Source organism: Protopterus annectens, chromosome 13.part0 (assembly GCF_019279795.1).
Source record: "Protopterus annectens isolate FY-2018-M chromosome 13.part0, PAN1.0, whole genome shotgun sequence".
NCBI lineage: Eukaryota > Metazoa > Chordata > Ceratodontiformes > Protopteridae > Protopterus > Protopterus annectens.
The window spans coordinates 516,021,914-516,034,225 of NC_056747.1; the positions used below are offsets into that span (position 1 = coordinate 516,021,914).

Consider the following 12,312-nt stretch of genomic DNA (forward strand, 5'->3'; position numbering starts at 1 on the left):
CTGTCCTGATTAACAAATGTTAAATAAAATTGACAGGCATTTGAATTTCAGACTTCAGGTTTTTGAATGTTTAATTCCTTACATATTTGATGGTGTAGTGGTAGTGTTGTTGCCACACAGTTATAGGTTTTTCTGGTTTGATTCTTGGCTGGGGTGCCTTCTGTGTGGAGTCTGCATCTCCTCCCTGTGTTTGTGTGGATTTGCTGTGGTGCCCTGCCATTTTACAAAGACGTGTCTGCAGTATTTCACCCTGGGCCTCTGCTGAAAATTGTTTTTGTTCTGTCAGAAGTAAAATTGACAGGCATTTGAATTTCAGACTTCATGTTCTTCAGAAAATACATAGTAACACAACCTTTTATTTTAGCAATTTTCTAAGTTTATAAGATGAATATTTGAAATTTGTCCCTATTTTTGGGACTGTATTCCCCCATTATTGGCTTTGTCCAGGTTTTTTGTGCTAAGGTTGACAGCTATGGCAAGAACTGAATTCACTGAATATATTTGAGGGCTGTATTCCCTCATTACTGGGTTTGTTCAGGTGTTTTGTACTAAGAGGTTGACAGCTATGGTGAGAACTGAATTCACTAAATGATAGCCATTTAAGTTTCAGTCTTCCTCTCTTTTATAAAGCAGCTGATTTGGCGTAGTGGTATGTTGCTCTGACTGTTTTGCACAGGGACCTTGGCAGTAAAATGTATGGTGGTAATGCAGCATTTCTCTTTCACAAAGCAGCTGATTTGGCGTAGTGGTATGTTGCTCTGACTGTTTTGCACAGGGACTTTGGCAGTAAAATGTATGGTGGGAACACAGCATTTTATTCTAGCAACTTTCCAAGATTATACAAGCAATGTTTAATGTGTCCCTGTTTTTTGGGCTTTTGACCCCCCCCCCTTCCCAATAAATTTTGGCTTTTTCCAGTTTTCTTATGCTGCGAAGTTGAGATGCAGTTGAGTATTGAGTAGATTTTACAAGGAGCTGAGAGCTGCAGGGGAACAGAAGTTTAGTGTTGCTTAAGTGAAGTTGACTTGCCTTGTTAATAGCACAACAGGTTGTGTACTTGCTTTTGATGCAGAAGGCTGTGGGTTCTACTCCCACAAGGGGTGGATGCTGCCGTACTGAGAATGTTCTCCTTGGTGAAGATACTAACTATGAGTCTGTTATTAGTTTGCCATCCATTTCCTCTTGCAATATTACTAGCTTATCATTTTTTAATTAATATAGGCAATTTATTCCTGAGGGGCAACAGACACTTTATTTTTCGATGAAACCATGAAATATAAAAGTGTTTGCTAGCAGCAACCTCTTCATTAATTACAGATTTCTTTAATGTGGAATTATTTAGATGACTTTTACTTCTTCAGAGATTGTGCATATTTACTGATAATGGACTGTAGAATTGTGCATATTTACTGATAATGGACTGTAGAATTGTGCATATTTACTGATAATGGTGGACTGTAGAATTGTGCATATTTACTGATAATGGTGGACTGTAGAATTGTGCATATTTACTAATAATGGTGGACTGTGGAAGTCTGAGTAGACTTTTATGATGGAAATGTTCTGAACTGGGCAGTTTTGTGATTATGGGTGCATGCATTTTGTTTCATTGCTTACTGGAAAAATGTTCAAAACAAATTTAAAACGCCCTCTAACAACTGTACTGTATTGTACAAGGAATATAATTTAGTACAATGAGGAAGGTGTATCAAAGAGCACATGTATGTTTCATATGCAAGGGGCCTATGATTTGAAAACCGCCCAAAATTAATCTTTATCTGCCACTGTCAACATGTATTTTCTTTGAATGTGGGTTTCAATGCTGTTTCAATGAATGTGAGTTTCAAGGGCAGAGAAGTTTTAATGCTAAGTCTGTTTTCATTGCGAGACTGCATTTGCTTTGTTTAGCAGATGTCTTAGTGTTTGTGCTGTAAAATACAAAATAAAACTTTCAAATGAAGTCCAACTCATCATATAAGTAAAGCAGTATGCACATTAGTGTTTATGGTAAATGGAGTGAAATAGCCAAGTAATGGATCATTGGAATGGCTGCAGAGGCTCCATTCAACCATGATTTTGTGAGGGGGGGAAGGGCAGCAAACTCAGACAGGCCCAGCTGAACTATACCTCCCAACTGTCCAGATTTTCAAAGAATGAATAGATTTTTGTATCTTATTTTTGGTTTGTTCTTCATAAAGTTTGTAGTTTTCTGGCAAATCATTTAGGAATTAAGTCACTAAATAATGATACACTGAGTTTCAGACTTCATAACCTTCAGAAAAATGCATGCTAAAGTAAGACCTGTTATTCTATCAACTGTCTCAATTTATACAAGAGCAATTTTTAGTACTGTTTATATGATCCCCCAATATATTTGGCCTTGTTCAGATTTACTGCATTAACAGGTTGAGAGGTACATGCAAATAAATTGCTTTATAGAATTAGGCATAGCCAACCTCTCAACTCTCCCCGATTTTGGCTCAAATTGTTGCTCTTCCCCCTAATAATCCCTCCGCAAAATAGCAATTTTGGAAGAAAACATGGAGGGTTTACAATTAAGAAATAACTGTAATAATCAAAGTTATAGATTACTTGAAATGCATGTAGATTCTTTTATTTTGTCAGCTGCTCAAGTTAGCAGTGCTAATATTAAAGTGTCCCTTCTTTGACAGGTTCCCAGCTGTATTGTGTGGCTATTTTATATTTTTGCATCACATTTTTGGTCAATTTTTCATAAAATTGTGTTTTTTGGCAAATTAGTGACAAATCATTAAAGACCTAAGTTAGAAAATAATGACATACATTTGAGTTTCAGATTTTATACCCTTCAGAAAATTCATACTAATGCAAGACCTATTCTAATATCTTTCTAAGTTTATTAGAGCAATATTTAAAAATTGTCCTTATTTTTGGGCCTTTGTCCCACTTCTTTGTATGGCTTTGTCCAGATTTCTTGCTCTGAGGTTGAAAGGTATGACAAATGTGTCAGGGCCATCACAGTCAGCCAGAGACATTTCAAATTGTGACATACTTGTTGCTCCCCACTCCCCCATGTAGTGACTCTGGATGTGTCCAAGCAAGGCAAGGAGTAGTTATGCAGTGTAAATGTGCAGTGTGTCCCCCTATTCAAGGTAGACACAAGTACTACAGTGGCTTTTCATCTGTCCTTGATTTTGCAGAATGGTCTGGTTTCTGTCATATTTTTGTACTGTTGATTTATGCTTATTACTCAGAAAGTGCCTGTTGCTCTGTGTTTAAGTAGCAATGCTTTAATGACCATAAGGTAAGCTTGTCTGAGATCGTAAGATGCAAGTAAGCTTTAATAAGCATACTGTTAAAGAATTGCCAACATTGAAAGCCTTTCTGTTGTTGCCATGCAGAGAATACTTAACTAGATAATGTATAAGCCTTGGGTATTGAAGGACAGGATTACATTCTTTTAAAAAGCTCACACTTGTTGGGGACTTCCAGTCATCTCTACAGGCTTTACCCGTAAACTAAACAGAATGCCAATCATGTGTGGTCCATAACCTGTACGGTAATCCTTTAAGCAATGTATATTGAGCTTGTTTCTTGTTTGCTTTTCATTTTTTACTTTGATCATGTTTTCCCCATGAAACAAGTAGATAGTTGTCAGGCAGCAGGTCTTTTTTGGTTAAGAAACATTTTTACAAGTGGGGGCATCACAGAGATTTCTACTTTCAGCATGTTACTTGGTACTTTAATAAAGCTGAATATAAATTATAATTAGAACTAAAGTGCAAGGAGAAGTGGTTTGAGTTGAGTGCTTCTTGTTTTTCTTATACTTGATTTTGACTGGTATTCCAGTAATGTATTTAAAAAGTAATTTATTTTTTCATGCCTCACAAACTTTTGTTTCCATCTAGATATTAAGTAAACTGTCATGCAGCCAATGCATTGAAATATTTTTATTCTTCTACACTTATTTTTGTCTTGATTGGACTCTCATAATGATGGTTTGGCACCCAGGGCAGCGTATTTAATTAAAGTTAGTTTTTGTGGTTTTTGAGCATAGCCCCTCCCCTTTCTAGTTGGCCACGCCCATTCAACTTGACCCCACCCATTCAGCTGTCTCCTGCAGCCCCCCTTTGATTTGAAGTCACCAGCCGCCACTGCAGGAAACCCACTATCATTTTTTTCTGTCTGGTGCCTTTCCTGAAACCAGGATCCCTTATCTGTGCAGAATCCCATGGTTCTCTCTTATTTGTGTGATCTGCTCCATGCTGGGTGGGCATATTCTTCAGTTAAAGCTAACCTATCCGCAGTCTCTGCTTGTCTGCCATTGGCTGCTCTGGCCTCTAGGTTTGAGGCTAAGCAATTTCTGAAATGCATCCTTCATATCAGGCCTCCCAGGAAGCCCATTCTGATTTCCTGGGACCTCAGTTTTGTTCTTGAAAAATTAATTCTAGCTTCTTTTGAGCCTGGTGCTTCAGCTTCAATTACAACATTGTACTTTGAAGACTGTTTTTCGTTTAGTCTTCACTTCAACTAAGAGAGTGTCTGAGCTTCAGGCTCTCATGGCTGTTCCTCCCTGTTTGGTTTTTAACAGAAGCAGAGTCTCTCTTTGTACTAATCCTTCTTTTATGTTCAGGTTGGTCAATGAGTTGTCTCTTAATCAGTCAATTCATCTTCCTTCCTTTATTCTTTCTATGTAGTCTACCAGTGAGAAGTTTCTTCACACCTTGGATTTGCATACACAGCTCAAATATTATTTGGATAAAACTAAGGATATTCGTAAGTCTGAGCAGCTTTTTTTTCCTTTCATCCCAGGTCTTTGGGTTTGGCTGTTTCTAAGCAAACCACCTCATCCTGGACCTGGCCATTTCTTTTTGCTATTTTTTTCATGGACGTGCCTGTCCGCTTCAGCTAAGGCTCATTCTACCAGAGCTGTTGCTTACTCTGGTGCTTACTTCAAGGGGCTGGATACCGATTCCATCTCTGAGGCTGCTACTTAGACTTCTGTCCATACTTTCACTACACATTACAAGTTGGATGTTATCTCTAGGGATAGAGCTGGCTCTCCTCAGGATATCCTGCATGGGTTTCTATAGGGGTCGTCAGTGCCTTCCTCCTCCCAGGTTTCCTCTTAAGCTTTTGCACTCTCCCTTATGTTGGGAATACTGCAACAGTGATATGGAAGGACATAGTACAGTTGTGTAAAATCTTACCATAACAGTAGATGTCCTTCTCTTTACTGGCCAAGGGATTCTTCTTTATTTTCTCCTTCCGGATGAACATGTTCCTCCTTGTCCCTAGAGACATTCTGCTCCTCCTGGGGCTTTTTCAGTTCTGAATGTGTGTGTTTGTACATCACCTTTATGCCCTTCTGCAGTTCATACAGGGTTATAGCACTGGTAGTATATTTTGGGGCCAGTACATATATGTATATGTATGTGTATATATATATATATATATATATATATATATATATATATATATATATATATATATATATATATATATATATATATATATATATATATATACATATACACACACACATACATATATATGTTGGCCCCAGAATATAAATAAAATATATATGCATATATAATATATATAACAAACATCGTTGCACATATTTTTAAAGTCCATGTTTTTGCAATATTTGCTTGCTTATCAGCGTTTCCATAGGTCGTAGCACATCCAAATGTTGAAGCTTTTCCTAAATGAGTTTTTACATCTAAAACCCCCGAAAGACAAGTGCACTGGGAACTGAACTTGGAAAAAGATGATCACCTACCATCTTTGAGCCTCTAGAATCTGCAGAGTTAATACCTTTTATGGAAGGTGCATTTTATGCAAAATATCAGAGTGAGGGTGAATGTCATTTATACCTGCTGAACGTACACAGACAATTGAACTTTTATACTGTATCAGAATGATAGAAAGATCAGGGATGATATCCCTCATTTAACTATAGACTTAACTGCTGTCAGAAACACAATTAAAAAGTCAAGTTCCATTAGAACAGGCAACATACCTGGTAATTTTCCATTTAGAATCAAAGAAATACTACATAAACCTCCATCAGTCATGCTAAAGAAATTATTAGCATACACAGTTTCCTGACTGGTGGAGATAGACTATAGTGGTACTAGTTCACAATGTATGTGTGTGTGTGTGTGTGTGTGTGTGTGTGTGTGTGTGTGTGTGTGTGTGTGTGTGTGTGTGTGTGTGTGTGTGTGTGTTTGGGGGGTACATGAGACCCAAACAATTCTCTCACCATCAGTGTGACCAGTATTCTATGTAAAATCCTACAGAATGTTATGGCTTTGGCAAAGTGTGGAACAATATATACTTTATCAGGGGATATCTTGAATTTTAAATCTTGTGGCATTGTTGAAGAAGTAATAACATAACTTGATGAAGGACTGACATGTTATACTGCTTATCCTGACCTTGCTAAGGCATTTGTCAGTATTCCACATGAGGAAATTGTTGTCAAATTAAAAACATTAAATGCCATTCCATATATATTGCAATTAGTTAAGCATGACATAGGATGTCAGGTTAGGAGTTAATCTGCATATCCGAAAAGGGTTATCGATGGTGTCATAAATGACTTTGTACTGACACTACTACTTCTGGTATACTCTTCAGGCATACAAGCTGAAAGTGAGCTATGGATAGCCAAACATGATTACTTCAAAGTGGATAACATAATTATTTCAATAAAAGATGCTGAAATTTTCTAAGGTAGTCTGCAAAAATGCACGCACATAATACAGTAGTAAAGACCTCACCTTTAATGTCAGTAAATGCCATATCATGTGACTTTGCAAAAAATGATATAAATTATGATTTGACCCGAGTGTGTACATATCAAAGTCAGAAAAGAATATTCTAAGTTCCCTCTGTTTCTTACGGAAAGTCTTGTCACTCCAGGGAGATCAGCATACTACTTCTAACCTCACTGATTATTATTGAAGTTTGTAGCCCTTGAACAAGCCACTTCAAAAAAAAAGATTCCTTATAAAAAACAAAAAACAAGGTTGGAAGAATGGCATTATTCATAACTCATCAGGAACTGTTATACTCTGCCTTCTGTAAGTTATTTAGAGGTGACCTCTTGCCTGTTCCAGTAGGCTCTGTCTGATCTGACTGTGTTTAAAAGTCTGTGCCTGGGACATCTCACTCAGGGAGCTAATATCAGACTAGAGAACATAATGGTAAAAAATATATTGCCGGCTTCTTTGGCATAGAAGGATAAAGCACTGACTATAATCTAAGTGACCCAGGTTTAATTAACAATTCAAGTACTTTTTAAGAGACTGGCATCAGGAAAATAGGAATGACAAGATTCCCCCGGCATCCCAGTGTTTGTAGGAGGAAGCAGTGGGATGCACAGCGACATACTCGGTGGAGGGGCATGGATCTCCAGGGCATCTTTTCAAGAGGATGGGGGGGGGCATCCTGAATAATGCCAATGGCAGAGGCAGGTAATGTTCCCCTATGTAGATCATGACCACATCCTACCCTTAGATACTATTGTACATGCACAGAGGGGGGGGGGGTTAGGGCAATAACCTGAAGAAAACCATTGTCTGTAAACTGTCTCCCTTCTCCTGTTTCTTTCTTCAGCAGCTTACTTCACCATTGTGAGGGGGTAGTGACTCCAGCTGGCAAGGTTACAACTGGGAACCAGGATTAGGGATCTTAGGGATTACCACACTGCTGCAGATAATTCCATATCACCAGTACAAAGTAATTATAATCAGTCAGCTGGGCAAGCAAACAGTTAAGTAAATAAATATCAGTAATCAAAAAATGCAAGACACATTAAACAACACCTTCCAAGATTATAGAGTAAACTTCCCCTTGCAGTCTGAGGAAGCCTGTCATTAACTCATTAACTTTATAAAACTAATCTGGTTAGGTGTGTGTGTGTGTGTGTGTGTGTGTGTGTGTGTGTGTGTGTGTGTGTGTCTGTGTGTGTGTGTGTGTGTGCGCACGCGCACTTGTGCATAAATGCATGGATTATAACAATCAAGCTTCTTCAGGGTGATTAGAATGTAAGCTTAACCTCAGGATTTATGACCATATCGGTGTACTAGAAGGACCAAAGTAGTCAGAAAAACTTTCATGCAGTATCAGAATATCTTAATTCTAATGCATGTTGAATCAGAGCAGTTACTTTATATAGATCCCCCTGCCCTTAAGTGAAATTTATGACTGTCTAACCATATACCTGTTAAGCTATTAGTATTTAAATGTGAATAATTTATGTATTAATGCCAGCCTGTTGTTATTCCACAGATCGGTGGGACCAAAACAGGAGTGGTGAGGTATGTCGGTGAGACAGACTTTGCAAAGGGAGAGTGGTGTGGAGTGGAACTGGATGAACCTCTTGGGAAGAATGACGGAGCTGTTGCTGGAACAAGGTATGGTACTAAAAGAAGAGTTTGGTCATTAATTTACCTGCAGGAAAATAAACTGTGATAGATTTGTGCTTGTGGCATACTACACATGCGCATGCACCCCCCCCCCACACACACACACACAAGTGCACGCAGACACACTCTGGTAATGCATGTATAAAAGCATGGGAGCTTAATTTAAAACAGAGTGGAGCCCTACCTGATAATGAATAGAAGTAAGCAGGATAATCTGGTATTAGTCTGTGCTGCTGCTAGATGGATGTGTAGTTTAATTTAAAGTAAATCTCAACAAAATCACACAGCCAGCCTAAATAAAATGTTCTAATCAAAAGGTAGTAGGCTGAAAACGATACCAGAACTCAGAATCAACTAATAAACTTCTGTTAAAGAAAAAAATTAAACACTTTCATTCAATGCTAATATTATTCATTCTAATGACTCAAGCCATTCCTTAAAGTGTCAGCTGCCCAACTAATCTTAAAAAATGAAGTATCCACCAAGCACAAATAAATCGATGCTCAAAGGAAAAAATGCTTTAAAAAGCTTTTGTATTTCTAGACCCGGTCTTTGTATTGGAGTGTTTTTTACAGTGCTTATTAAAGCATTTTTTCCTTTGAGCATCGATTTATTTGTGCTTGGTGGATACTTCATTCTACTTTTTTCAGTTTATTTGGCTGTTTGGCTCACTATTTTTTAATCTTAAAAAATACATAATAAAAAAGACTAACCCATTCATGTTAAAAAAAATCAAAAAATGATGTAATTTTCTACCAGAATTATTTAAGCATAAAACAAAAGCATAAACATTTTATACAGATATTAATAAAACAGAGAACTATTAATGTAGGCATTAATGAATCCCAGGGCTTGTCATTTAACCCCAGTGGGTAGGTAGCATTATGTTGTAACTGCCAATATAATTCTCTGGATTCCAATTTTGCTTCCCATAACCAGCCCCTGATCATTTTTGGAACCTTGTCCAAAATAAAAAATAAACTTTTTTTAATCTTGACATTTAATGTTTGTTGTTTTTCTTTTGGCTTTTCCCAGTTAGGGGTCGCCACAGCGGAACTCCGGTCCGCTAATGATTGGCAATCGATTTTTATGGTGCCGAGGTGCCAACCCGATGCCCAACCTTCAGCGAAGGCACGCCCATTCACATATGTCTTTCGAATGCCACTCAACCGCAGGGAGGACATGCAGACTCCACACAGAAGGCGCTCCAGCCGAGAATCGAACGGGAGAGCCTCTTGCTGTGAGGCGACACCGCTACCGCTGCACCACCGCGGTTTAATCTTGACATTTAATAGAGTGCTAAAACAGTGCATTCCATTGAGCTTTGTTCTTAATTGATAAATTATGTTCATATATTATCATTTTAGTTGTCTTTCCATTTTACCAGCATAAAAAGATGAACATGTAAGGCAAATTGCCAAGTATGCCACTCCCAAGGTATTACAACTAAAAAGAGGATCAAAACATTAGTTCCTTCATAAACGAATCTACTTTGTCTACAGATCCACATTTAATCATCCCATAACGCTCATTTTTAGAATTTGTAACCAGCCCCTATATCCAATGGCAACTCGACACCGTAAAACTCCACTGCCAATCATGAGCGGACAGATGATCCGTTGTGGCGACCCCTAACCAGGAAAAGCCGAAAGAAGAAAAAGAAGTTTTAGAATGGTGTTGATACCTTTAATTATTAGAAGTGATTTTATTAGATAAAGAGTATGTTATTTTTGTATTTAAATGTAATGGTGGGTTGTGATTACAGATTCTGATGAATTCCCAGTGGAAGGGGATGAAAATACTACTGTGAATTCCAATGTGTTTGAAAAGTTAGTTAGTAAACCTTTTCATTTTACTGACTCTAAACTAGAAAACCACAAAGCACCTGGTAGAACTATGTACACAGAAAGGACATTGAGAGACTGGATTTTTATGTTTGAGAGTAAAATGTTTAAAGTGAAAGAGTTACATATGGAAAATGCTTAGTTGGTTGAATGTTTGCACAAAAAAATAGTGCCAAAAGGATTAAGGGTATACAAGTTTCCTTTTGGCATCGAATACAATAACGTTATTTATGCTGAATTTGTAATTTGTAATTTCTTCTCAATAACCTATCCTTCTCTCAACCAGTCATCAACTGGTTTCAGAGTTAACTATCTGACCGCCAACAAGCAGTTGTTTGGCAGGGCAACCTATCCCCCCAACTACCAATCTCCATAGGAGTTCCCTAAGGGTCCGTCCTGAGACCCCTACTCTTCTCTATTTTCACCAATAATCTAGTCTCAGGCACAACACATGACACACTCATACAATACGCAAATGACTCAACCTTCATCTGCACAGCCCACTCCCTACCAGAACTGCAAAAAAGTCACACAGGAAGCATTTTCTTCTATTGAAACTTGGTTATCCGATGCCCAACTAATACTCAACCCAATCAAACAAAATTACTAATCTTCCAACCCACCAAACTTACCCTAGACAGCTCTCACTTTAACATCACAGCAAAAGACAACACCACCATCCATCCTACAGAACACACCAAATTACTAGGAGTAGAAATAGACAATAAACTGAACTTTGACATTCACATTTCCATGACCATTAAAAAAGTGCACAAAAAACTAGGAGCATTATATAGAAATCAGCAACTACTTACCAAAGCAGCTAAAATTTTGGTAGCAAATTCTCACCTTATCTCTACCCTACTGTACGCCTCTCCAATATTTACTAACCTTAGATAATGCAATCTAAATAAGCTTGAAACCTGCTACAACAAAATTGCCAAATTTGCCACAGTGGCTTCCTACCATACTCACCACTGTATCTCACTAGCAGAACTGGGCTGGCTAGAGCTCCCCCACCTCCTTCAATGGTACCAGCTCACACTCACCCACAAACTAATAAACCAACCACTAAAAGTCCCATCCCTCCAGAATCTACTCCAACCCTACATAACCACAAGACCACTAAGATCCAGCCACAAAAACCTCCTACAGGTCACAAGAGCCATTAACTCTGCTGGAGAAGCATTATTCACCTGCACTATAGCCAAACTCTGGAACTCCCTCCCATCCTCAATTACCTCTGTAACCTCTTGCACCCACTTTAAATCCTTACTAAAATCACACTTCAAATCTTGCCAGATATGCCCTTGCAACCCCCCCCCCCTCTAATACCATCCACTCCCTCCACCCACTACCTCTCTCAGCCCCTATCAACAACCTACTCTTAGCAAGCTTGGCTACTCATGTTCCGAGGCTACCTACCACATAATACTAACTTCTTGTAGCAACACCTGCTAATGGCTGTTATGTACCTCAAAGACAGATTGTATCAATTGTTCACTGATGAAGCTCAACTACATTTGTAACCATGTTTAGTATATGTCACCATATTTTAAAATTATACTATCCCTTGTATAAACACTCCTTGATCTGTCCTGATTTTAACAGTTTTTCTTTTGGAATTTTAGAACGGGTGGTAGATACATAATCCTAGAGGTGGAGATTATAAATCTTTTATTGAAGAAAGAGAGCTGAAATGGCAAATTAAGTTATATGCCATGTGTTTACCAGGTCTTAATGAAAACATATCCCTTAAGCCCATATTATATAAGAAAGCCATTCTCTAATAATAAAAAATGTTCACATTTTAGGATAAATAGTTATGGATGTATATATAGTGTCACATATTCAGCTGAATTTTTTAAGTTTAACTTAGAATTTTAGGGGGAAGTGTTTTAGAATGGTGTTGATACCTTTAATTATTTGAAGTGATTTTATTGGATAGAGACTGTGTTCATTTTGTATTTAAATGTACTGGTGGGCTGTAATTACAGATTTTGATGAAGTCCCAGTGGAAGGGGATGAAAGCACTCAATCTGTTTTAAAGT

At 37.9% G+C, this 12,312-nt stretch overlaps 1 protein-coding gene across 2 annotated transcripts in view; it reads left to right on the forward strand.

Annotated features, from left to right (window-relative positions):
* Positions 1 to 12,312, forward strand: part of CLIP2 (CAP-Gly domain containing linker protein 2) — a 1,185,433-nt gene that overhangs the window by 575,711 nt on the left and 597,410 nt on the right. For both annotated transcript variants that reach the window (XM_044054144.1, XM_044054145.1), the window contains exon 4: positions 8,281 to 8,405. In XM_044054144.1, coding sequence (XP_043910079.1) covers positions 8,281 to 8,405 — 125 coding nt within the window. The remainder of the gene's footprint in view (positions 1 to 8,280; positions 8,406 to 12,312) is intronic.